Genomic DNA, 27,898 nt, shown 5'->3' on the forward strand with positions numbered 1-27,898 from the left:
GGACTTGGCTAGGGACAGCTGGTGGGGAAGGGGCCTTTTGGCTGATAAAATGACTGGTTAAGGTGCTGAATTGCCAATCTGCTGTGCTCTGCATGCCTGGGTTCAAGGGGTACCAAGAGCGTCACAGTGGATCACAAATTGAATGTGATCCACTGTCAACAATATGATGTGGTCACAAAAAAGGCTAATGTCATTCTGGGAAGTATTAACAGGAGTGTCGTATGTGAGATATGGAAAGTCATTGTCCGTTCTTCTGGGAAGTGGTGAGGTCTGAGCTGGAGGCCTGTGTGAAAGTCTGGGCGTCACACTTTAGGAAAGATGTGGACAAATTAGAGAGAATCCAGAGGAGAGAAACAAAAATGATCAAAGGTTTAGAAAACCTGACCTCGGAGGAAAGGCTAAAAACACTGGGCATGTTTAGTCTTGAGAAAAAATGACTGAGGGGGGACATGATACCAGTGTAGTGCTGTTATAAAGAGGACAGTGATCAATTGCTCTCAGTGCCCACTGCAGATAGTACAAGAAGTAATTGGCTAAATCTGCTGCAAGGGAGGTTTAGGTGAGATAGTAGGAAAAACTTTCTAATGATAAGGGAAGTTAAGCTCTGGAATAGGCTTCCAAGGCAGGTTGTGGAATCCTCATTGTCGGAGGTTATTAGGAACAGGTCAGACAAACCCCCTGTCAGGGATGGTCTAGGTTCACTTGATCCTTCCTCCGTGCAGAGGGATCGATTTGATGACATCTTGAGGTCATAAGAACATAAGGACGGCCATACTCGGTCAGACCAAAGGTCCATCAAGCCCAGTATCCTGTCCTCTGACAGTGGCCAATGGCAGGTGTCCCAAAGGGAATGAACAGACAGGTTATCATCAAGTGATCCATGCCCTGTCATCCAATCCCAGCTTCTGGCAACAGAGGCTAGGGACACCATTCCTGCCCATCCTGGCTAATAGACATTGATGGACCTATCTTTCATGAATCTATCTAGCTCCCTTTTGAACCTCGTTATAGTACTGGCCTTCGCAACACACTCTGGCAAGGAGTTCCAGAGGTTGACAGTGCGTTGTATGAAAAAATACTTTCTTGTGTTTGTTTCAAACCTGCTACCTATTAATTTCATTTGGTGGTCCCTTGTTCTTGTATTATGAGAAGGAGTAAATAACACTTCCTTATTTACTTTCTCCACACCACTCATGATTTTATAGACCCCTCTATCATATCGCCCCTTAGTCGTCTCTTTTCCAAGCTGAAAAGTCCCAGCCTTATTAATCTCTCCTCATACGGAAGCCGTTCTATACCCCTAATCATTTTTGTTGCCCTTTTCTGAACCTTTTCCAATTCCAATATATCTTTTTTGAGATGGGGCAACCACATCTGCACATACTATTCAAGATGTGGGCATAACATGGATTTATATAGAGGCAAGATGATATTTTCTGTCTTATTTTCTATCCCTTTCTTGATGATTCCCAACATTCTCTTCGCTTTTTTGACTGCCGCTGCACATTGAGTGGATGATCAGAGAACTATCCACAATGACTCCAAGATCTCTTTCTTGAGTGGTAACAGCTAATTTAGACCCCATCATTGTATTTGTATAGTTAGGATTATGTTTTCCAATGTGCATTACTTTGCATTTATCAACATTAAATTTCATCTGCCATTTTGTTGCCCAGTCATCCAGTTTTGTGAGATCTTTTTGTAGCTCTTCACAGTCTGCCTGGGACTTAACTATCTTGAGTAGTTTTGTATCATCTGCAAATTTTGCCACCTCACTGTTTACCCCTTTTTCCAGATTGTTTATGAATATGTTAAATAGGACTGGGCCCAGTACAGATCACTGGGGGACATCACTATTTCCCTCTCTCCATTCTGAAAACTGACCATTTATTCCTACCCTTTGTTTCCTATATTTTAACCAGTTACCAATCCATGAGAGAACCTTCCCTCTTATTCCAGGACTGCTTATTTTGCTTAACAGTCTTTGGTGAGGGACCTTGTAAAAGGCTTTCTGAAAATCTAAATACACTATATCCATTGGATCTTCTTTGTCTGCATGCTTGTTGACCCCCTCAAAGAATTCTAGTACATTGGTGAGGCATGATTTCCCTTTACAAAAACCATGTTGACTGTTTCCCAACAAATTATGTTCATCTATGTGTCTGACAATTTTGTTCTTTATGATAGTTTCAACCAATTTGCCCGGTACTGAAGTGAGGCTTACTGGCCTGTAGTTGCCAGGGTCACCTCTGGAGTCCTTTTTAAAAATTGGCCTCAAATTAGCTATCCTCCAGTCATCTGGTTCAGAAGCTGATTTAAATGACAGGTTACAGATGACAATTAGTAGTCCTGTAATTTCATATTTGAGTTCCTTCAGAACTCTTGGGTGAATACCATCCCAGAGACTTATTACCGTTTAGTTTATCAATTTGTTCCAAAACCTCCTCCAATGACACCTCAATTTGGGACAGTTCCTCAGATCTGTCACCCAAAAAGAATGGCTCAGGTTTGGGAATCTCCCTCACATCCTCAACCGTGAAGACCGATGCAAAGAATTCATTTAGTTTCTCCGCAATGGCCTTATTGTCTTTGAGTGCTCCTTTAGCATCACGATCATCCAGTGGCCCCACTGGTTTTTGGCAGGCTTTCTGCTTCTGATGTATTTTTTTTTTAAATTTGCTATTACTTTTGGAGTCTTTGGCTAGCTGTTCTTCAAATTCTTTTTTGGTCTTTCTAATTATATTTTTACACTTCATTTGCCAGAGTTTATGCTCCTTTCTATTTTACTCATTAAGATTTATCTTCCACTTTTTAAAGGATGCCTTTTTGCCTCTCACTGTTTCTTTTACTTTGTTGTTTAACTACAGTGGCTCTGTTTTGGTTCTTTTGCTATGTTTTTTAAATTGGGGTATGCATTTAAGTTGAGCCTCTATTATGTTGTCTTTAAAAAGTTTCCATGCAGCTTGCAGGGATTTTACTTTTGGTACTGTACCTTTTAATTTCTGTTTCACTAACCTCCTCATTTTTGCGTAGTTCCCCTTTCTGAAATTAAATGCTACAGTGTTGGGCCGCTGTGGAGTTTTCCCCGCCAAAGGGATGTTAAATTTAATTATTTATGGTCACTATTACCAAGCAGTCCAGCTATTGGACCTGATCCTGTGCTCCACTTAGGACTAAATCAAGAATTGCCTCTCCTCTTGTGGGTTCCAGGACTAGCTGCTCCAAGAAGCAGTCATTTAAGGTGTCAAGAAACTTTATCTCAGCATCCCTTCCTGAGGTGACATGTACCCAGTCGAGATGGGGATAGTTGAAATCCCCCATTATTATTATTGAGTTTTTTTATTTTAATAGCCTCTCTAATCTCCCTGAGCATTTCAGAGTCACTAACACCATCCTGGTCAGGTGGTCTGTAATATAGTCCTACTGCTATATTCTTATTTCAAGCATGGAATTACTATCCATAGAGATTCTGTGGTACAATTTAGTTCATTTAAGATTTTTACTTCATTTGACTCTACGCTTTCTTTCACATATAATGCCACTCCCCCACCAGCACGACCTGTTCTGTCCTTCCAATATACTTTGTACCCTGGTATTACTTTGTCCCATTGATTATCCTCATTCCAGGTTTCTGTGATGCCTATTATATCAATATCCTCATTTATTACTAGGCACTCTAGTTCACCCATCTTATTATTTAGACTTCTAGCATTGGTATATAAGCATTTTAAAAACTTGTCATTTTTTGGCTGTCCCCTATTGCATGACGTAATTGAATGGGACTTTTTTTCATTTGACTGTTTCTCATCAGATCCTCCCTGTATTTTATCATTTTCCATCCTCTCCTCCGATTAGGACATAGGGAATCTCCATTTATAGATCCTCCCCTAAGGGATGTTCGAACCACATGCTCCTCCGCACCTGTTGGCTTCCCCCCAGCCCTTAGTTTAAAAACTGTTCTACGACCTTTTTAATTTTAAGCGCCAGGAATCTGGTTCCGTTTTGGTTTAGGTGGAGCCCATCCTTCCTGTATAGGCTCCCCCTCTCCCAAAAGCTTCCCCAGTTCCTAATAAATCTAAACCCCTCCTCCCTGCACCATCGTCTCATCTATGCATTGAGACCCTGCAGTTCTGCCTGTCTGACTGGCGCTGCGCGTGGAACTGGGAGCATTTCAGAGAATGCTCCCATGGAGGTCCTGGACTTCAATCTCTGACCTAGCAGCCTAAATTTGGCCTCCAGGACCTCTCTCCTATTCTTCCCCATGTCGTTGGTACCTACATGTACCACGACCACCGGCTCCTCCCCAGCACTACACATAAGCCTATCTAGATGTCTCGAGAGATCCGCAACCTTCGCACCAGGCAGGCAAGTCACCATGTGGTTCTCCTGATCATCGCAAACCCAGCTATCTATGTTTCTAATGATCGAATCACCCATTACTAATACCTGTCTCTTCCAAATAACTGGAGTTCCCTCCCCCAGAGAAGTATCCTCAGTGCGAGAGGATACCACAACATCATCTGGGAGGAGGGTCCCAACTATGGGATCGTTTCCCTCTGTTCTCCTTCCCTGAGGCTTTCATCCTCCTCAACAGCACAGAGGCTCTCAGACCGGGGGTGGGACTGTTCTACTGTGTCCCGGAAAGTCTCGTCTATGGACCTCTCTGTCTCCCTTAGCTCCTCCAGCTCAGCCACCCTGGTCTCCAAATTCCTGGTCTCTGAGGGCCAGCAGCTCCTTGCACCGAATGCATACATATGCCACCTGCCCGTGGAGCAGGCAATTATACATCCTGCATTGTGTGCAATAAACTGGATAGGCCCCCACTCTGTTGCTGGACTTCTGCCTACATTCTCTTATTACTCCTGGAGCTTGTTCCCTTGTTGGTGCTTTGCTTTTACCCAAGCGGTGTTTTGATCTTCAAGTGCAAAGAATGTTAGGTGTGTCTAGCTCCTGCTCACACTCCCCCTGTAAACTCCCTCGCCAAACTCCCGTTAGCCGCTCCTCTGGTCGCTTAGGAGCAGGCTTTTTAAAGCCCTGCTCTGCCTGAGTAGCCCCGCCCCCAGATTAAGCGTTGATTGGATGCCTGGTCAAGAAGCTCCTAGCTCTCAGCCTCGCCTAGCAGACCACTAGGCTCAGCACACACAGTCAGCACACAGTCCCCCAAACAAACAGACCACACGGTATATTTCAGTCAAGCAGCAAGCACACCACAAACACAAACACTACAGACAACAAACTTACCCGAAGGATCCCGCAATCGCTCCTCCTCACCTGGAGAAGTCCCTCGCCAAACTCCCCCGTTAGCCACTCCTGTTCACTAGCTAGGTCCTTTCCAGCCTGACATTTCTATGATTGTCCGATTACCAGCTGTTGTTCGTGTTGCTAATGCTCCTAGTGTTCCCGTTCTCAGAGCTCCAACGTCAGCTGCACTAGCAGACGGTGCAGTGTGTTGACTCAGCGGTGTTCAATGTTACTTGTACGAATGAGCACAGGCTCGGTTCAGTGGCGAAGGCGCTCGGCCAGGTTGATTGTCGACAAAGCACAGTCCTAGTGCCCTCTAGGAGCTACAGATCCACTAACAGATGTGTGCCTGTGACAAGGTACCAATTCAATCAGCACACCAGAGTGCTGTGTCTAGACTAGTACAAAGGTGCCTCTCCTATGACTTCTCCTTTCATACACTGATATAAAGAAGTCACGTATTCCTCTTTAGATCTTGTCAATTACTACCCTTATCACCACTGTTTCTCCTTGTTACTGCTAGTTCAAACATCCTTATCCATTATCTTGTCATCCCCTCTTTATCTTTAGGGATGGTTGGTGTGTTCCTGTACCACCTCTTAAGCCTGTAATTACGGAGTTACTTTAAAACTTTGTGTGTCTCTGTACCATCCTCTCAGGTCAGGAGTGAGCATACTTGGTTAGCCAATACCCAGTGTGTTACTATTCTGCCAAGGCCAGGCCTACTTTGGTTCGCAGCCTTTCGTTCACACTGTTAGTTATGCCTAGGGCTCCAGCATGGGTAGCCCGAAATGGAGGCTGGGGGAAACTAAGCCACCCCAAACCTCCTCTAATGCTCTCTGCCAAAGCCCTGGGGCCAGGCCACGGTGGGGCTCACAACTCCTCCAACTGGCCGGGGCTTGAGGCTCCTCTGGCTGGCCGGGCCGGCTGGGGCGGCTTACACAGGCCAGCTGGGGAGGCTCAGGCGGGTGGGCCGGCTGGGGCTCAGGGCGGCTCGGGCAGGCGGGCCTGGATAGCTTGGGCGGTAGGGCAAATGCTCAGGGCAGCTCGGACGGGTAGGCAGGGCAGGACTTGGGTGGCTCAGGCCGGCCGGCCAGGGTTCCTCTGGCTATGATGGGAGACTCGATGCTCCTCTGGCTCTGGCGGGCCAAAGCAGGAAGGAGTGGGCAGAAGAGATTAGGTAGGGGGCTAGGCTCCCTGAATGGGGTGGTTCACTTGCCGCCCATGGCCTCCAGCAAAACCTGCACCCACATGCCCACATTTGTCACACGGGCCTTCAGGTTAATCTGCAGTAACCTCTAGGAGATCACAGGGGAGTCCTGTGGGCATAGCACAGAACAGAGCATTGGCAGATTCCACCTGCGACCCTTGAGGGCTTAAACATGGTACACTCTGGGGCAGGGCGGAAAATGGAATTTTTTCCCTGTGCAAAATTTACATGAATTTCCCTTGAAATTTTAAGCAATAAAATTTTAATGTTTCATCAAAAAACTGATAACCTGAAAACTCGCAGGTGGCGGGGAATGTTAGATTTTGGCCACTTCCAAATATTTTGGACTTTTGGTTTTCCAATAAAAAATGAAATATGTTCAAAGAAAGGAGAGACTTCCACAAATAGAAAAGTACAATAAAAAAAACCATTTAGTCAAAATCTAGTTTTCTATCCAAAAAAATATCTTGATGTACAATTCTCAGCTGGGCCTGGTACAGTCATCATTAAATGTTGTCTTTCCTCAGTGCCATTGGTGTGCTGATGCTATACAGTTAGGTATCATATAGCACAGTCCCTGCCCTGAAAATGTGCCAGGGTTTGTCCTCTGGAGTGTTAAACTTTCCAGTATCCTTTGTTACAGTCTATCCTGGGCATGTCTGTGGCCTGGCCTAGCTGCCCAGTCAGTCTGTCAGTGCTGGGCCTTTGGTACACACCAGATCTGCACGTTACACTGAGCTTCCTGAAATCTATGTCAAGACCAACAGCTCTTCCCCATTCATTGTTAGGTGGTTCAGCCATCCCAGATTGTGCATCTTCTTCGCTTTCTCGGTCAGACTCTGGATTACCATCTCTGGTACCTATTGAACTTTTGCTCAGAGCGAGGGTCCCCACACCCAGACTTTGGCGCTGTCTCGGGGGGATAGCTCAGTGGTTTGAGCATTGGCCTGCTAAACCCAGGGTTGTGAGTTCAATCCTTGAGGGGGCCATTTAGGGATCTGGGGCAAAAATTTGGGATTGGTCCTGCTTTGAGCAGGGGGTTGGACTAGATGACCTCCTGAGGTCCCTTCCAACCCTGATATTCTATGACATCTATGACTTCTATAAAAAATTCAAACCGGAACCCCAAGTCCACACCCCCAGACTCTGGGGAAGGTCAGATTAGGATCCACAGCTGGAGCTAAACCTCAGGGCCCATCTCCAGCTGCTCTGTCCCAGTCCAGCATCTCCCTTCCCCCTGGTCTCTTCTTTCACTGATCAGCCACAACCATCTCAGTGTTTAAAAATGGGAGCCAGCTTGGAGTCGTTAAACCAAGAGGGGACATCTCTTTCTACCAGACAGGCTCTAGCTCTGCCAGAAGTTAGCAGCTCGATGCAGGGATCCCAGGGGGAGGCTCTCTGGCCTGGGCTGTGCAGACGCTCTGACCAGATGGTCCCATTGGTCCCTTCTGGCCTTTAAATGTACGACTATGAAAATAAACTGCCCTGGAAACCTCAGAGAACAGACTAAATGGAGAGAGAGAGAGAATGAGGCAGGTTAATGTGTGAGGACAAAAATAACATTGTGTTAGCGGGTTCTTCAATCCCACATCACAGTGTGTGATACGTCCCCGCCCTGCTGGGCTGCTAGCTCGGGGTCAGGCCTGGGGAGAGCTCACTGCTGGGTGGGGGAAGAAGTGTCTGCACAGGAGACTCTGCAGATTCTCAGGGTGCTGGTGGTTAGTCCTGCGGTTCTCGCCCTGTGCGGCTGCACGGAGCAGCTGGACTGTGCGTGCAGAGAGTAGCTGAGCAGAAGCCGCTACTCATGGCACCAGCTCTCCTCTCCCTTCCCTCTTCCGAGCAGCAGCCAATCGCTCTCTAGTCCTGCTGCGTCTGGCTCCATTAATATCCCCACCAGGGCTGGAGAGCCAGGTCTAATTCTGCCCTTCCTGCCCTGGGGTTTGGGCTGGCGGGAGAGAGGCAGAATCTAGCCCAGAAGCAATAGGGGGTGGGACTGTCTGTAAGAGCAATTAAATCACCTGCAGCAGATTTCCCAGCTTGTGTCTCTGATGTTTTCCCTGTTTCCCAGTCCTGTCCCATCCAGGCTCTTCCCCTCTTTGGATGAAATAGCCCAGTGTCATTGGCCTTCTAGGCAGGTACCCGGTTGGTCATTGTCACCCAGGCTTTTGGGACAGCCGGGGCTGAGGGGAGGAAGAACAATCTTGTGCCTAGGGCAGTGGTCTGGTGCTCAGGAGCCCTGGGTTCAACCCCTGACTCAGCTGCAGACTCCTGTGTGCCTTGGGCTCCGTCACTTAGTCTCTTTCTGTGCCTCCTTCTGTGAAAGGAGGATGAACTTCAGGAGTGTCTGAGGATAAACCCATTAATGACTGTGAAGGGTCAGATACTCCAGTGACAGGAGATGTACAAGGAAATGGAGAGCATTGATGGGAAAAGCATTTTATGCCAGGGCTTCTCTATAGACAGGGAAATTTACTAGAGTCATTATACTTCTCTAGCTTTGCTGATGTAATTCCCCTGGGGAGACTCTTATTGTGGAATCAGAGCCTTTGTCAGGTTCATTCATAGATTCTAAGGCCAGAATGGACCATTGTGATCACATAGTCTGACCCCCTGTATAACACAGGTCAGAAAACTGCCCCAAAATAACTCCTGTTTGAACTATAGCTTCTCTTTGAGAAAAACATACACCCTTGATTTCAAAATTGTCAGTAAAGGAGAATCCACCACAGCCCATGGTAAAGTTTTTCCCATGGTTAATTATCCTCACAGTTAAAAATGTACGGCTTATCGTTAATATTGCTTTCAAAACAAGATAAGATAAACCAGAAAAAGGCTCTTATACCAGAACCCAGGTGTGCACAGGGACTTACACTGGTATAACTGAAGTTGTATAAATTCACCCTTTAGCTGATACCAGATAACTTCCCATGAAGTACTATAGCAGCAGGGGTTGTGTATTTCATGGGCAGGTGCTGGGTCGAGTCCATCTGCTTTGGGAACATGTCAGGATGCCCACAGTTCTCACACAGCTGCCTCAGGGAAGGTGGGGCAGCTGAGAACTGGACTGGCTGCTCAGCATCCGCATAGTGTGGTTGTGCAAGAGGAGCTTTATCACAAAATCACCGTCACAACTGGCACTGATCGCCCTGGATTGCAGGGCTAAGAATAGAATGGGCCATGGGGACGCAGCCCCTCACACCCCTACAGCTGGTCTCACACACAGATTTGGCACATGCATAATTGGCACAAGCACTTCTGGCCAAACCTTCCAAAATGGCCACTGATTTTGGGAGCCCAATGTGAGACAGCTTATGGGGTGACAGACAGACTGCACTGAGCCCCCACCTGCTGGAAATCAGCCCCTTTAAGGTGTCTTAAATGGGGCCCCCCAAAATCACTAATCGTTTTTGAAAGTCTTGGTCTCTGTGCTTAATGATGAGATAAACCAAGCACAGTATTTAAAAATAATATTGTATCTATCTATCCCCATATACATCCTCTGTCTATCTCTCTGTCTCTATCCCCATGCAGAGCCATCTATCTATATATCAATCTATCAATAGATCTTTCCTTTGCTGGCTCTGTGCAGCTGGCTCCTTCAAGTCTCTGTGTGGTGTCATCTCTCTGCTCCTTTCAGGGTCTGTGCAGTGAGGCAGCTGCAGGGCCTGTGGAGCAGGGGGAACTCACTCTGCAGATGCTCTTGCTTCACATCTCAGCTGCACTTGCATCTCTGGCTGGGGGATGGGGTGAATTCCTCTTCTTCACATCCTATTTTGCACTGTCCATGATCCCGTCATCAACCTCCCCTTCACCCGCCCATGGTGGAGACTTTCCCTGTTCCTGTTCCTCTGGCCAGTCTGGGTTGGGGTCTCTCCAAGTGAAAGTTCCGGAGCCATTTCTCTGTCACAAGAGAACCGACCCTCTTAGACGGCGGCCTGATCCCAAGGCCGGTGAAGTCAGTGAAGTATTTCCACTGACATCAGGGGGCTTGGATCAGGCCCTTTCTGGGCAGCATTGTCTGAGCTACAAGCAGGGCCTGGCTGCTATCCCAGGGTGCCAGCAGCTCAGCCTGAACCACAGCCCCAGTGATCACTCTGGGCTAGAGTCGTCAGAATGTTCTCATCTAAAAATGACAGATTTTTAAGTGAAAGATTTTATCAAACATTTTAATGATTTCCAAAGTTTCCATTTTTACAAATGAAAAATTAAAACTGTTTTGGGGGTTTTGTAAAAACAAAACTGGAAAATTAAAAGAAAAAAATAAAAATTTACTTTTAAATAACCCACTTTTTCAGAGAATTTTTAAAAGGATTTGAAACAATCATTTTAAAAAACTTGCCACAAATATTTACCCTTCTTCACACAGGCGTTTTCTGGGCACTGCTTATGACAGGTAGTGTTAAACTCTACTCCTCTGACCCTCACCTGAGCATCTTAGCTCCCCCGTACACCTCTTTCCAGCTGCTCTGCAGAGCTCACTCCATCCCAGGGGTGAAATGTGCCTAGGCACCATCCCAGGACAATCTGGTTCTGCATCAATTACTATGAAAAGTTGATCTGCAAAACTTGTACTCCTGACACATTTCCCTTGAGGCCCTCAGCTGCTTGGCTTCCCGCAGAGGTGTAAACATCTGTTCATAAGACTTTTTTCTGTAAGTCAGAGAATGGTCCTGCTATTGTGGGGAACTCTCCTGGCATATGCACTACCCCAGTGGAATTGCCTAGCGAAAGGATCTGAGTCCTCGCTCTCACTCCCTTTACCCAGAGGCTGCCTGACCTTAAGGACTCCCCTTCCACTCTCCTGTGTGGCAGAGTCCTTGTAACCCCAACAAAGCTGCACCCAGGTTTCCTGGGGGCTCCTGCCCATGTCCTGACTGTGCTACAGGGATGCTGCGGGTCGGATACTTGCTCTGGTGTTGGCCACACGCCCTCAGGCTCTAGGTGGAAGGACCCTTCCCAGTGTCAGCCCCCCCCGTCAAGGTCCCCCCCAAGTCTAGCTGTTTACCACACCCAGATTTGCTCCCTTGACTGCTTCTCTGGTTCCCTCTGGCTCCGGTTGGCGTGGCTCTGCCCCCAGCTCAGCTCGAGCTCCTGCTCTCTCCTTAGCTCTGCCCCACTCTGACCCAGGGCAGACATGGAGGACGGAACAACCCCCTGGCCTCCTGACTCCTTCATTAGCCTGCCTGCCCTGTCAATTAGGCTGACCTGGAGCGTTGGCTCTCCCCATAGCCCCTCGGGACTGTCAGTCTCAGGGTCCTGATTTCCCATCGACCCTTCCCCTTGGTACTGGGAGCTACCCAACCAAAAACCAACATAAGTTTTAATAAGGGGCCAACAGTCCCTTACATTTCTATCCCACACGTTTCTTTGGCTTTTTCCCCTGGTCCCCCACTTCCTTAGTCACACTGATTCCAGCTCCTCACCTGCTCACAGGTCACTTCTGAATGCTCTTTCTCAACTGCCTTTTGTTCTTCCCTCCCTGGCAGTGAGGGCTGACTTGAGAGGGAACCAGGATAGGGGGAAGGGACCTGGTGCCCATCTCTCAGGGGGGACAGCAGAGTCCTCAACAGCCCAGAATGGGGAGCAGGGGCAGTCAGGGCTGGACGGGCAGAAGTGGCTGGAGCTGGTTGCGGAGGACAGGGAGGTTGGAGACTAAGCTGGTGGGGAAGCCAGGGCAGTCCTGTGGTAGGTGTTCTCTGGGGGTGAAATTCACCCCTGTGCAGAGGGTCCAGCACAAGACCCAGACCCCATTTATGTCCCTGTTAAGCCCAGAGGGTGAATTTCCCCCTGGGGGAGCTGGGTTCTTCTCACCAGGGACTGGAGACCAGGGTGGAGGCAAAAAATTCAGACTCATCCAACATCCCAGGGCCCCCAATCACCCAGTAACCTTTCACCCTGGCCCAGCTGTGCCTTTAGCCAGGGGCTGTCTGGGTCCCCAGGCAGTGAGATGGGACGGGAGTTGTTTCCTCAGTGATATGTTTAGACTCAAACAAGCAAACCAGGCCCCTTCAGTTCTCAATCTTGCAGCCCTAAATAGAGATGCTGTGGCCGGAGCACGGAAGGGGGGCGGCTCGGGGCAGGAAACGGGGAGCGATGATGATTATCAGACCCAAGAAGGGGACAGAGCAGGTCAGAGAGAGGCTGCAGCATCTCTGCTGCCTGAGCCCTGCAGACCCCAGGGCCTAGGAGCAGGGAGAGGGGCTGGCTGGAGTATCCAACTCAGGGGAGCAGACTGGGCAGAGAGAGAGACAGGAGCTTCCCTTCTGCTGAAGTCAGACAGGGCAGTGGGGGCAGGTGAGAGCAGGGAGCGATTGTGAATTGTCCCCTCCGCACCCCATCAGAAACAGAAGCGGCTGGGCAGTTTCCATCCCAATTGGTTCCCACCACCACCCTGATGATCCTGTCTCTGTGCCTCTTGCTGCCCGGTGAGTATCTGGGACCCCTGTGCTAATTTGTAGCAGGCTGGGAGGAAACAGAACCGAGAGCAGCCCCTGGCCCAGACTGTCGGCAAATCCTCTTCAGTGGGAGAGAAATGGGAACCAGTGTAAACACTGAGTGTGAGAGCTACTGGGCCAGATCCCCAGTTGGTGTAAATCACTGTCGCTCCACTGGAGTCAATGCCGGTTTACACATGCTGAGGATCTGGGCCCTGGAGAGAGCTGAAGGGAAAGGCGGTCCCAGCTCAGCCAAGGTCTGTGTGTGCGAGGAACCTGCCATGATCCAGATCTAACATCCTGCCTGGTTTGCTTCTTCACCAAAACACAAATCAGGAATTTTTTGTAATTAAAGGCAGTTTTTGTCCCTGAAGAGGGACCTCAGAAAAGGGTGGGATTTTATCTCCAGCACTAACCACATGGCACCTTTCTGTTCCCAGCGCTGAATCCCAGCAGCCAGGAGATCTGCTCAGCTCCCGGTGAGTCCGTCTGTCTGTCTGTCCCCAACCTACCCATGGCATTTACCCCTCCCCCTCCATAGCATCCAGCCACCACCCCTTGGGCTGCTCACTGCTCACTGTGGTGTCAGCGGAAATGGCACGGGAAGGCAGGCGGGGCTGTGTGGGATCTGACCAGGGTGAGCAGATCTCCTGGTCGACTCCTCTCTGTCCTGCTACCTCTCAGCTCTGCCCTGACCCGAGGCCAATGTGACACGCAGGTCAGAGAGTCACATCCACAGCCTGTCCCACCCCTGGGGCACTGGCCTTGGGAAGCAGAGAACGCCACGGCTCTGACCTCAAGGGATTTACCTTCCCATGGCACTAGCTCCCAGCCCTTTGTGGGCGCAGGCCTCACCCCTGGAGCTCACCCCCCACATGGACTCAGTCTGCACCTCGTCCTTAAATATCAGCAGCACCATTAATAGTCAGCCCCGGGTGGGCAGGTGGCTCTTGAGAGGGTACGGACAAAAGGGACCATTATATAACCCAGACTGAGCTGGTGTATGACCCGGGCCAGGGAGCCGTGCCCAGTGACCCTGTGCCCAGCCCTGCAGGGGCTGGTGGAGCCTTTTCTTTGCTGGCTGCCTGGGCACAGGCACCACTGGGGTGGGGAAGGTGGTGGGCAGATATTTACCTACCCAGCAACAGCAGCAATTCTCCTACTAGTTCAAAGCTGAGTCCCATCCCCCTGGCAATTCGCAGAAAAGGGGGATCCATTCCCTGCCGCAGCTCCAGGACCTTCCTTTAGCCTGGGCCTGGAATTGCTCCCAGTGCCCCCTGTGCCAGCTGGGGACTGGGGACAGGAGGGGCACAGGGACAGGGAGGATGTTAGAGCAGACGTTGGAGGGGTTAGGGACTGGAAACAGCTCCTTGGCTGTCCGCTGGTGAGCTCCATGGGGCAGCAAGTGACCTTCACTGCATGGGCTGCCGGGGCAGACTGAGGTGTTGGCCGTTACCTGCCTAGACAGCCCTCAATGGCCAGGGGCCGGCCACGCTGAGGGTTTGCCTCTTTCCCAGCCATACTGCTCCAGCTGGGTCAGCGGGGTGCCAGCACCGAGGCCCCTTATTCTAGGAGAGTGCACAGCGCTAGACAATGGGAACCAAGCCCAGCTGAGCCTCCAGGCTCTTTCCTAACCCAAATGATCCCGGGAACTAAAGCTTCCGGTCATCAGAGAGTGCTCGTCCCCCTGTCTGCACAGCTGGGCTGGAATCAGAGCCTCCATCTGAGATGTGGCACAGACCCACCCACCATTTACCTCCTGGCCCCTCAACAGTGCTGAGAGCCACCAATGCCCCACTGACAGCTCTGACCCATTCCCCTTCCCAGGCGCTCTACGTGGCCCCACCCTCTATCTGAGCCCGATGTCTGCCCGGCCAGGGGACTCCGTGCTGCTGCAGTGCTCCGTGTTCTCCCAGTTCCTGGCCACCCGCATCATCTTCTGCAAGGACGGGGAGGAGGTTTCATCCCAGAGGGGCTTGGAGAAGAAGGCCATCTATGGCTATGACCATGTGGTGTCTGAAGTCAGCTCTGGGAATTACACCTGTGGGTACGAGATCAAAGACAGTAACAACCGGGTGAAGAGATCCCAGCTCAGCCCTGCCCAACGCCTAAGCGTCAGTGGTAAGGCATGTGTGTGTGAGTGTTTCTGTCTGTTTGTGTGTGTGTGTGTGTCCATATCCCAGCTCAGTCCCGCCCAGCAACTCAGCATCACATGAATTGGGAAGGTGAATGGCAGAGTGAGAACAACAATTCAATAAGGGTATGTCTTCTCTAGCAACGTTAAAGCGTTGGCTGCGACAGTGCTTTAACGTGGCTGTGTACTCACGGCATAGCGCTGGGAGAGAGCAGTGCTCAGGGGGGTGTTTTTTCACCCCCGTGAGTGAGAAAGTTGCAGCGCTGTAAAGTGTCAGTGTAGACAAGCCCTAAAAAACCCCTGAAAATTCAAATGCTGAAATTCATCAAAATCTGAAAAGAAAAATGTCTAACAAAACATCTTTGCTCAAAATTTGACACAGGGAACCCCATCCCCCAATTTTCACCCATCTCAGCTCAGACGGCCCAACCCAGACAGGTGGGGGATGGGGATATCATAGAAATGTCTGCCTGGAAGGGACCTCAAAATGTCATCAAGTCCAGCCCCCTGCACTGAGGCAGGACCAAGTAAACCTGGACCATCCCTGATAGGAGTTTGTCCACCTCCAATGACAGGGATTCCACAACCTCCCTTGAAAGCCTATTCCAGATCTTCACTAGCCCTATAGTTAGAAAGTTTTTCCTACTGCCTAACCTAATCCTCCCTTGCTGCAAATTAACCCCATTACTTCTTGTCCTACCTTCAGTGGGACTGAGAACAATTGATCCCCATCCTCTTTATAACTGCAGTGAGCATATTTGGTGACTGTTATCAGGTTCCCCCTCAGGCTTCTTTTCTCAAGACAAAACATGCCCAGTGTTTCTAACCTTTCCTCCTAGGTCAGGTTTTCTAAACCTTCTGATCACTTTTGTTGTTCTCTTCTGGACTCCCTCCAAATTGTCCACAACTTTCCTAAAGTGTCACACCCAGAACTGGACCCTGTACTCCAGCTGAGGCTTCATCAGTGCAGAGCAGAGCGGAATAATTACCTCCTGAGACATACATACAAAGTTAGCCCTTTTCACAACGACATCACACTGCTGACTCAGATTCAGTTTGTGATCCACTCCAGGCCCATTTCAGCAGCACGATCGCCAGCCAGTTATTGCCCATGGAGTAGTTTTGCTAGGGCAGCGTATGGGCCTGGAGTGGGGCTCTGTTCTGCTCTGATCTCTTGTGTATTTATTGCCTAGGTGATGACTCCAGCAGCGGCGGTGTCGGGGGTTCCCCCCAACAAGGTAAATGCTTCTGATGCGTTTCTTTATTCTGGGGACTCTATTTAGGAAAAGACGAGTCCTGGGCTGGGCAACCCCCAGTCTGAGTGTGATTGCCATGACGATGGATGTAGAGGAAACACACAACCACACAACAGGGTGACAGACTCATCCAATGCTGCGCATTCTCCCTGCAGCTCTCCCAGGCTTTAACCAGCATTGCTGAGCTGGGCAACATCTTTGCAGGGCAGGAAAATGGCTCTTTCAAAGGGGGAATCCCAAACCTTTCTGTTGGGAAAGAGTTTCATCTGGAGTTCATGGACCCCGTCTGCTAAACTGGCAGTCAGTGAATTATTTCCTCCCTCTGCACTAACTGTATTTGGTGTTGTTCTGGAAGGAGGCACCAGACGCATCATCACACCTGGGCTCACAAGTTCTTTCTCTCCGTATAATTAGTTATTTACTCTCTGTGCTCCAGTCCTGGAACAGAGGTATCACAAACAGCATGCAGGCAAACCCCTCTTTCAGGAATCTCAGCCCAGCACCAATGCCCGGTTCCCAGGCAGCAGGGCAGTTCCCACAGGGTTATTTCCTGCCTTGAGAGCTGGGGGGAAATCCAGGTTTGTTGTCACAAAAAAATTGTGAAGAAAACTATTTCATTCAGAAATTTTGTGGAAAATGTCAGTGTTTTGATGAAAAAATATTCATGAAGCTCAACACAAATTTTTCATTTGGCCTCATTTTCACTTTACAGTTTCCTTTTCTGGGGTGTTTTGGAACCAAAATGAGACAAAACTGTTAATTCAAAACTAAACAAAATGTTGTCTTTCATTTCAAAATTATTTCTGTGGAAAGACTAAGATGGTCCTTGCATGTGAATTGTTTTGGGGAAAGTTTTTGATTTCAGTTAAACTGTGTTTTGATTTAAAAAAAAAAGTTTGGCAAAAAAATTTTTTTTTGAAAAACTTCTACAAACTTTACTCACAAAGAACAGCCAATAATGTCATCCTGCAGATAACCGTGGGGTGAGCTCCCTGGGTAGGTTCATGAGGATATTAGGGGTCACTTACCACAGGGCTCAGCCAGCTCCAGCCAGTGGGGATTTGCTGGTGGCTGCTTGGAGAGGCCATTCACAGCGAGGTTCTTCCTAGGGCCGGATCTGAAGCTCCTGTTGGGAATTACAATCCCTGCCGTCCTGGTTCTGGCTGTGGTGCTTTATCTGCTGGGAAAGAAAGGTGGGTATGAGAGTAATGCCAAGCCGTGTTAGCAAATGTACAGACACGTGGCAGAGACAACCCCTTCAATCCCCTGTACCCAGTGTGTCTGGAATGTGGGGAGAGAGATGATCAAAGACAGTGAAATTGATCATTTGTTTTTGGGAGCCTGGCTGGGGAGAAAGATCAAAGAGATGATAAAAGGGATTGTCATTGTGATCAATTATTTCTATTGCAATAGCACCCTGGAGCCTCAGTCACGGATCAGAAGTTTTTAAGGTCAGGCTTGACAAAGCTCTGGCTGGGATGATTTAGTTGGGGTGGGTCCTCCTTTGAGCAGGGGGTTGGACTAGATGACCTCCTGAGGTCCCTTCCAACCCTGATATTCTATGATTCTATGATCAGAGCCCCACTGTGCCAGGAGTGGTACATTATTTATTAGGTGTGTTACTGTAGAGCCCTGGAGCCTTAACCAGGGATCAGGACCCCACTGTGCCAGGTGCTGCACAGATCAGTAACGAAGGGGACAGACCCTGCCCCAGAGATGGTCACAATCTAGGACTCAGCCAGGGGCGTGTGTCTGGATGGAATATCATCACGCAGGTACCTAAGGCTGCAGTTCAGGAAAGCATCCCCTAGTCAGGAAGGGCCCTTATGCCTGGGCCCATGTGTAAGTGCTTTCCTGAATCAGGACCTAACAACTCTAAATAGAGCTCTGGACACAGCTCTGCCCTGCCAACCTTTCCTCACCCAGCGTCTCCAGCCCCAAGCTTTCACAGCACTCGAGTCACCCCAACAATCTTGAGATTGGCTTAAAACTCAGGGGATTTCCAAGAAGTCACCAGTGTGGGTTCTTTGTATTTGCCTGGGGGATTTGATCTTTGGGGGCCTTTGGGTCACATCTTCCGGTTTTTCTCCCCAAACATGAGGGTTATAAACTTACTTTTTTTTCTTTTAATGAAAGCCGAGATTCTCACTGAAGTCCCTGACTCTCAGACCTGGGGCTTTACATAGAATATGAAATGCCATGAGATTGCCACTAAAATTGTCAGACTTGGCCACACCACTCCAGGGGCAGTCAGTGGAGCTGGCGCAGGAGAGAGCTGGGCTGGGCCATGGGGACAGGCTCTGCATCAATATGATGATGAATTTGGGCCCCGTCACTCAATTTCTCTCTCTCTCTCTCTCTCTCTGCCCACGAGGAAACGTGACCACATCTCTGATCACATTTTCTCACTGCTTACAGTTGTGTCTCTACCAAGGGATCAAAGGTAGGAGGAGATTATTCCCTTTCCCATCTCATTTTCTTTCTGGTTCTGTTCTCTCTGTGTCAAGTAAGGGCCAGCAGCCACTCCAGAGTCCAAGTGGAGCTCAGCTCTCCTGCTGCAGGGTGCGGGAGGGCGGGGGAGGTTCAGTCTGGTTGTTGTGCAGGGATTTTTGAAAAGGCCAGGGAAGGATGGATTTTACCTAGGGAGGTGGTGGAATCTCCATCCTTATAGGTTATTAAGGCCCGGCTTGACAAATTCCTGGCTGGGATGATTTTGTTGGGTTTGGTCGTACTTTGAGCCAGGGCTTGGACTAGATGACCTCCTGAGGTCTCTTCCTACTCTAATCTTCAATGACTCTATGATTCCCTGGTCGGGATGGGATCTGGGGGTTAGGAGGAGACACTTTAAGGAAGTGGTTTGCCAAAGAGGCGTGTTCCCATTGAATTCACCTGCAGCAGAGTGAGCATGTTTGAAAATCGCCCTGAGGTGTTTGAAAGAATGAAAGTGACCCCGTTTCACACTCAGGGGGTGTCGGGGCTACTCACCCACAAAGCAGCCTCGACCAACCCAGCCAGTTCCCTAGAACCAGGTCTGTTCTTCCAGGGCGGGGCTAGGAGTGGCCAGGCCTGGCTGGGAACGAAGGATCTCCTGTCCATCTAGCTGTAGTGGGTAACGTGCAATGTTAATTCCATTGGCTACAGCTGCATGGGCAACATGTGAGTCCCCCGTTCGGGGAGACTAGCCCTGGCCCGATCCCTTCCTCCCAAGGCCATGCCCCTCCCCTCCCCTTTTGCACCCCTCACCCACCAGATCCTTGAGCCCCCACCATGGCCAGAGGAGCCCTGCCTCAGCCACCCTGAGTCCAGGCCCACCGGCTGGCCCAGGCCACCGGCCAACCCGCCCCAGCTGCCCCAGGCTGCCAGCTGGCCCACCCTCCCTGCCCACCCTAGCCTCAACCGCAGCCGGCTTTGGGGGAGAGGCTGAGTGAGGGCGGGAAGAGGAGCAGCATGGGTGGGGCCACGGGGGAAGAGCAGGAGGTGGGAAAGGATCCTCGGGGCAGAGTGTGGGTGGGGCCATACCTGGCTGTTTGGGGAGGCTTAGCCTCCCCTGGCCTATGATACCCGCCACCCATGTGCAGCTGGTTTAGTGCCAGGCAAGGCGTGTCCACACATGGACTCATCCCGAAACACCCACAGTGGGTTCACTCACAGCATTCGTGAATTTGGTACAGGTCTGTGTGGGGGGTGACCAAGGTGTAGCCCCCGCCCCACGCCTGCTGGGAAGAGCCGGGCAGCAGGGACGCCTGTGGGGATTCAGAGTGCACTGTACATGTGAATAACACACGGGGCAGAGGGGGAGCTTCCAAGTGCTCTTGGCTCCCTGTCTGCCCACCACCACACCCAGAGACCCTGCAAGGACCCTGCAGAGAGTCTGTAAGGGTCACCTCCCATTGCTCTGCAGCCAGCACCTGTCACACAGGCCTCTCCTCGACTACTGCTGCCTTCCCCCTCTGTCCTTTCTGCAGCCCGCCGGCCTCCCTGCAGCCCTTCTGAGGACCACGGGGCCCATACGCTCATTCTAAGCCCTGTGGGTGGGGCAGAAAGAGCCCGGTGGGAGACCAGGAAGTCCAGGGGGTGAACAGCTAGACACAGAGAGGGAAAGGTGCATGGGGAGACTTGAGGCAGTTTCCAGGCTCTGCCAGTGTCCTGCCCAGCCTGGGTTCCCAGTGCAGCAACTCTGCCAGTAAAACTGGTGGGGGTAGAGGGGACACGACACACAGACTCTCAGTGCTGAGAGCCCTCACCCCGACTCCCAGCTGTGTATGTTCCCTGCCTGCCTCCTGCACCCCCCACCCATAGGGCTCTGTAGCTGCCTCTCCCCAAACATTCCTTCCTTCCCTGCTCCTCCCATATGACCAGTCTCTCCCTCCAAACACCCCCACCCCACCCTCCTGGGTCATGGGAGCTGATTAGCAGACTGGGACAGAAAGGGTGCTCTGAAGATTCAATTCCACATTATGCAAAAACATTAAACTTGAGCCTTGAGGATGAACATTCAGCCTTTTTACATTGTGAGCAGCCCTGGGCCAAAAATCCAGCCTTATTTGGGTGAAAAAAAATTCAAATAAAAAATTTGGTTTGAAATTTTTCACAGAAAATGTGGGGTTTTTGACAAAAGAATTCAAAATGTCCATTTGAAAGAAAACAAAATAAACATTTTCTTTAAGGATTTTTTTTCACTGAAAATTTCATTAAATCAAACAATTTTGGCCAAACATTTGACTTTGGTTAAAATATTGTTCATGAAAAAAATTCCTGTTGAAAAAGGTCACCCAGTTGTAACTTTGCGAAAACGACAGTGTTCTCTTCAACTTCTGGCCTGAGATGTCAGGGATTTTCCGTTCCCCCCAATCTTAACTCCGTGCTGACCTCGTGGGGTTTTGGGTGGTTGGTTTCTTGGCCATTTTGCTGAAGTAGAACAGGATGTTCAAGTCTCAGCCTTATTAGACTTTCCCTCCATAAATGGTGAAGCTGCCATGTTCCCTGATTATCCAGAAGTAGGGCTTGCTGCCTTTCCACTGAGTGTGAGCTGAATGGAGATGTAAAGTCCTAGCAGGAGAACCAGCCATGGGAAGAAATCTCCTCACAGCTGGATCTCTGAAAACAGACTCAGTGTCACCAAGGTGACACACAGAGAGCATGCGGCATCACTGATACCCCCTGTCCTTATTACTCCCCACAGGGAACGAGCCCAGCGCGACACCAGCAACACTCCTGCAGATCATATTGAATGTAAGAACTTTTGGAGAGTATTGGAGTTACCGGGGTCACCTGCACATGAGGGAGAAAGGCGGGGGCTGGGAGTAAATGTGTTAAAGTAGGGGATGGACAGATTCCAGGTCAGACTGTCTGGCCAAGAGTTAGAAAAACAAACTGCCGGAAATCAAAGTGAATGAGGAGAAAAAGTTCTCAGGGTCCCAGGGCTCGTGCATCTGAGTCCCTGAGGTTCCTTTGTCCCACCCTTTGCCTGTAATACCCAGTCCTGCATTGCCATGGCATCCCTCGGCCCGCGCCACTTCCCACAGCCCCCATTGGCCTGGAGCGGCGAACCACGGCTAGTGGGAGCCGTGATCGGCCGAACCTGCGGACGCGGCAAGTAAACCGGCCCGGCCCGCCAGGGGCTTTCCCTGAACAAGCGGCAGACCGGCAAATTGTTACCACTTCCCCTCCTTCGTGGAAAGGACACATCCCGGGGAAAGCTCCCACTGGAAAGTGTTCTACCCGCTTCTCTGGGAGCTGAGTGCCTCATAGGCATAGTTTAGGTGCCTCATGGTCCTGGTCTCTTCTTTGAGCCAGGTTCTCTGACTCTCCCATGATGCACCACTTTCTCCCCTCTTGGTGACAGGAAATAGTACATCATGGGAGTCCCTGGTTTCAGTGAACCATGGGAGATGAAGCCAGGCCAGTCCAGCCTGTAGAGGAGAATATGAGCATGAGGCAACTGACCTACAAGTCCCATGCAGATCCAGGCTGGTATTCTGAACCAGAATATTTCTGGTTTTGGCCAAAATAGTTCAGTTTGGGGACACTCATTTTTTGAAATTTTCTGCCGAAAGCCACCTCTGTTTGTGACAAAAGAGCTCTGTGGAAAACCCCGACAGACAGTTTCCACTGAACATCCTCAACAGCCACATTAAATCCTTCTGCTTTGGTATCACCTAGCGACCCTGATCAGGATCAGACTCCATTGTGCTCAGTGCTGCCCACAGGGGAGCCCTGCCCTGGTTGCGGGGAGAGGTAGGAGCCGGGGGGTTATAATTTGTGCTCAGTGAGGTGCCTTCCCTTAAGGGCATTTACACCCCAGTGACAATGTGTAACTGTCCTTCTCTCCCCAGATGCCTCCGTGAATTGGGTGGGAAGCTCCAGGGTGAGTCGCAGCTTTTATTAACAACAAAGTGAAGTGATAGAAAAGAGCGATTTGTTTGCCTGTTCCAGCTCGGCAGTGACCCGTGGGCTTGGAACATGGATTTACTCAGGATTCCCAGGCTTCAGGTTGTGTCTGTTACCCTGGTCTCACTGCTGGGGTCACAGATCTCCACCCAGGCACAGGTAGCTGCCTCCCATAGCTGCTGTTAGCCTGGCCACTCAGGCCCTGCCCCCCATGGAGACACAGACATGCATCCAGGTGAGAGGAAAACATCCTTCCCAAACTCCACACCGCAGCAATAGGAGAGAAACCCGCAAACCTGAAAATCTATTGGCTACAGAGGGGCTTTCAGCACCAGCCTCTGCAGTCAGACAAACAACCAAGGCAGAGATGCTCAAGGTTAAAAGTTCCCATTAAAACTCCTGGGACCTGGACATTCTAATCCCACAGGCAGGTTTGAAAACCTCCTTCGAAATGTTACCCAAGTGGGAATCAACTCTAGTGAGACAGATCCTATAAAGTGAAGCCCCAGGACCACTCGCTGGTAACCCCCCCACCACAGACCTCCCAAAGGGGAAGGAAGACAGGAAAGGGGTGAAATCCTGGGAGTTTCAAATTGACTTCTATGAGGCAGGATTTTCCCCCATGGGTCTCCATGCGATGTAGGTGTCAGAGGGGCGTGCGCGGTCTCACACTGCGAGCAGCAGCTGTGCGATGGTGCACACACCCTGGGTACCATGTTAGTGGCAGGGAAAGCTGCGAACACAGAGCTTCCTTCCCCCAACTGCTTCCTTATGATAATTATTTGACCACACTCCAGCTGACATTGGCAATGAACAATGTGATACAGCATGGCCAGAAGGCAGCAGGAGAGTGATATAGGAGAGATTTGTAAGTCCCAGGATGAGGAGAAGCCTTATTCCCTGTAGAGGGAAGAAAGGTTTCTAAGATTAATTAAAAGCACCTGAAGCCAATTAGAGCACTGGAAGCTAGTCACCTGATAAAAACCCCCTGCTTCAATCAGCCAGGGGAAGAAGTTGAAATAGAGGAGAGTTAGGAGAAGTGCTGTGGCTGGCTAGAAGACCAAGACCCTAGGTAAAAGAGACACCTGGCTTGTGCAGAGAGAGAAGGCAGGAAGCCCCACAAGCTGAAGAGCAGGAGAGGGAAGTAGCACAGGGGAAGGAAGCACTAGTTCAAGTGGTTTACCACTATCCCTAGGGCCCCTGGGCTGGGACGTGGAGTAGAGGGCGGGCCTGGGTCCCTCCCTCTCCACTACCCTTCTCTGGGTTACTAGTGGGACAGTAGATACCCTAGTTCAGGGGAAGGAAACTGTGCCCTGAATCCCCCCCCTCCCCCCAAAAAAGAGGAAGCGTGGGAACCATCACAATTGTACTGGCAATTTGCCACAATAATAACCCTGGATTTTTATTTCTCCTCCTCTAAAGATGGAAGTTCTGTCCTATTATATTATTATTAATATGTAACATTTTATTGAGTGTTTAAAGCAGTGTCACAAAGGGAAGAGCTGTGCACTGCTATCATGGAGGGATAGCTGGTCTCTGGTTGACGTTAGCATCCCGTTATCAGCCTGAATTTCACACACACACCCAACAAATCCATTCCAGAAGATATGAAATTTGATAACCACATCACATGACTGTGTAGATCTTGTCCTGAAAATCTGGGGCAAAGACCTCAAGTGATCTCAGAGAGTTGGAGTCTCATTCACTTTTCAGAGATTTTCCTGGTATTACTTTGGCTGTTCTTATACTAACAAACGCCAATTTATCCTTTAGAGCTTTTAGTAAATGATTGTAGGACAGGGTACTACTTACAGAGATATTTATGACTCCTGTGAATTCAGAAGCTGGTTTAACCCGATGAAAATTAAATATATAGGTTTCCCTTTGACCCAAGCAGTTAGTCAATATTCTGGGTCTTGTGCATACTTACACTGAGAGGAGAAAGTGATGACAGAGTGAGGTATGTTTGTTGATGCAACCCTATTTATTTACATAACATCTACAAAGTCCTGTTTCCCTGAACACAACAGGAACCAAATAACAGGAGGCACTTTCTTTAATCCCAGCTTCAAGCCTCTTTCCAGCCAGCACACTGCCCAAAAGCGCGCTCTCTCTCTCTCTCTCTCTCTGCTTTCAGGGTCCTGCTACCAGTTCTCCTCTGGCTGTGTCTGGCTTTCTTGTTGCTTCCTCTGGTTGCTTCTGAGGTGTTTCTGCTGCTTCTCTCACACAGCCTGGCCCTGAGGAACCCTGACCACATGGCCCTGCCATGCCCAGGCTTTTCTGCGGTCTGCTCCTTGGGCGGTGGTTTTCCATTGCTTCAGCTGAGACCAATTAAAGGGCCATTTAATGGTTCCCTTATTTAGCTTGAATAGAAGGTGGTTATCACAGCCACCAATTTCATCAAGGTGCTGCGATTGCCCATAGATCAAAGACACGTTTGTTGGGAGCCAGCCAATCTTCAACATAACAATAAAATAATAAAAAGTGCTTGGAACCATTATAAATATTGCCATGAATAATATCAATCATTAAGATACCAAACTGAACAGGAAACAACTACACTGCCTGCAGCACAGATGAATCCTTATTTCAGATAAGATAAGCTGTGAAAGAGGCTAATGCAGTCTCCTAGGATGCATCAGGTGAGGTATTTCAGGTAGGGACAGGGAAGCATTATTACCATTATACAAGGCACTGGTGAGACCTCATCTGGAATGCTGTGTGCAATTCTAGTCTCCCATGTTTAAGAAAGATGAATTCAGACTGGACCAGGTGCAGAGAAGGGGCCCCGGGGGTCACCACTAAACGCTTCCATCTTGGGTTGCCCAAGGCAGCCTGTTCAGTGGCATTCCATGCAGCCTGTCCCAGGACCCTGCAGCCCCAGGGGCATGGAGCCAGCAGAGATGAGAGCGTGCCCCACGCCCTCTGGCTCTGCCCAGATAAATAACTCACCTCTCAGCAGCTCCACCTGTCGGGTCAGACCGGAGACCCCCTGGCAGGGTCACGGGGCCAAGGGGTCAAAGCACCTGTGGTATAGGACAGAGGTTCTCAACCTTTTTCTCCACGGCCCACCTGTGTCATAATAAGGGGCTTAGACTTGAAATTAGATGAAAGTTTCTAACCATCAGAGGAGTAAAGTTCTGGAACAGCCTCCCAAGATGAGCAATTGGGGCAAAAAACCAAAATTGCTTCATAAGTTTATGCGGGGGATGGTATGATGAAACTGCCTACAATCGCTAGAAGCTGATCTGCAACTGCTAGCAGTAAATATCTCCAACGGCCAGAGATGGGACACTAGATAGGTCGGGCTCTGATTTACTATAGGTAATTCGTTGCCAGGTGTCTGGCTGGTGGGTGTTGCCCACATGCTCAGGGTCTAACTGAACACCATATTTGGGGTGAGGAAGGAATTTTCCCCCAGGTCAGATTGGCAGAGACCATGGGGTGTTTTTGTCTTCCTCTGCAGCATGGGGCACAAGTCAGTTTCAGATTTAAACTAGTGTAAATTGTGGAGTCTCTGTAACTTTAAGTCTTTAAATCATGATTTGAGGACTTCAGTAACTCAGTGAGAGGTTAGGGGTCTGTTACAGGAGTGGGTGGGTAAGGTTCTGTGGCCTGCAATGTGCAGGAGGTCAGACTAGATGATCATGGTTGTTCCTTCTGACCTTAAAGTCTATGAGTCTATAATAACAGCCCATCACAGAGAGAACCTGGAACTACCTCGATGGGTCGGCTGGCATGGAGAGAAGGTGAAAGACTCCTCTGCCCAGCTGGCAGGTGTCAGGGCAAAAGCCCAGCTGTCTGGGGAGCAGAAAAGGGTCAGACCAAGTTCAGGGGAGGGAGAAATCTGAGCTTCCTGCCTCAGAGGGGTTTATGTAGGAAGTGCGGCCATTGGTGTTTCCCAGCCTAGATGCCCATTAGAACTGCTCCTGCTGTATGTTCAGCAGTGGTCTCAGACGGACATTTTCTGGCTTCATTTTTCTGGCTTTAGGCTGGCTTAGCAAAAAAGTAACATTACTGTGTTTTATCTTAAAGCATCCACCACCCCAGAGAGAAGAGACACCAACATATGCAACCATCGCTCTGCAGCGGGACAGATGTCATTAACGCTCCACTTGCTGAAATGCAGGACTCATCAGTGTGCAGCCGCATCACAGAACCTCCAAAGGGGCCGTGCAGCAAGGAATTGGGGGACCTTCTCTGGGGCCACAGTTGGACAATGCACAGTGACCCCAAGTACTGTAGGACATGAGAATATTCTTAGGACAAATGTTGCCTGTTTTCCTTCTGGAAAAAAAGTTTCTTCTGAATAAAATTGGGAAAAATACCCAAACTCTGTATTCCTACCTCCTGACTCTTTATATCGACAGCTCAGCTCCCAAGTCCTCTCAGCTCTGTTTAGAGATTCCATTGCCAACCCAAACTGTACAAAAATCATGAGGCAGCTCCCCCCCCCTCAAAAAAATTCCAAGATTGCCTTAAGAATTCATGAGATTTTTTTTAAAATTATGCATTTTGCTTGCTTTTGTTTGACTTCTGGTGTTTGACTGTTTGGAGGTCAGGTTTTCCAGGTGTTCTTCACAACCAGGAGGGCTAGAAACTTATTCATTTCAACAAAACCCAAGATTTTCACATAATCCCAGCACCTCAGGAGTTGGGCTTTAAGAAAAACAGCGAATGTTATGAGATGCACTGTGAAATCATGAGAACTGACAACAGCGTCAGGGTCCCCTTTGAATTTGCAGGTCTGTTTAATGTCATGCAGGTTTGTAGGGATGAGATGAAATATAAATAACAACCAAAAAGTATTAGTCACAATCTATGGCTTTGTGAAACTGTTTTTAGCCTCCTCCAGAGAGTGCAGCCCTGTGGATGCAAGAGAACATCATGCCACTATTTGGCTCCCTGGAAAGCAGTCACTGCTTGAAGTAATTAAACGGCTTTGGTGTTTGGGTTTGAGCTGATGTTTGGCAGGAATTCTAGAGTGACGGTCAAATTTCTGTAAGCACCCAGCCGCTGATAAAATTTTGCATTTGAGAACCGTGATTGTCTGTTGCTGGGTCCTGGGTGCTTTGGAAAAGCTAGCCACTGCATTTAGGAGCCTAACTGAGAGCCGAACAATGGAAAATCAGGCTGTGTTGTGAGCTTTCAAATGAGCGACATAGGCCCTGCCGCTGGTACAATCAGCACCTGATCAATGTCCCTGGATCATGCTGCAGACACTGGTGGATTT

General features: G+C 49.5%; 1 protein-coding gene across 1 annotated transcript in view; it reads left to right on the forward strand.

Annotated features, from left to right (window-relative positions):
- Positions 1–27,898, forward strand: part of LOC141976843 (T-cell-interacting, activating receptor on myeloid cells protein 1-like) — a 103,942-nt gene that overhangs the window by 48,234 nt on the left and 27,810 nt on the right. The window contains exon 3 of the mRNA XM_074938007.1: positions 14,713–15,006. Coding sequence (XP_074794108.1) covers positions 14,713–15,006 — 294 coding nt within the window. The remainder of the gene's footprint in view (positions 1–14,712; positions 15,007–27,898) is intronic.

Source organism: Natator depressus, chromosome 23 (assembly GCF_965152275.1).
Source record: "Natator depressus isolate rNatDep1 chromosome 23, rNatDep2.hap1, whole genome shotgun sequence".
Taxonomy (NCBI): Eukaryota; Metazoa; Chordata; order Testudines; family Cheloniidae; genus Natator; species Natator depressus.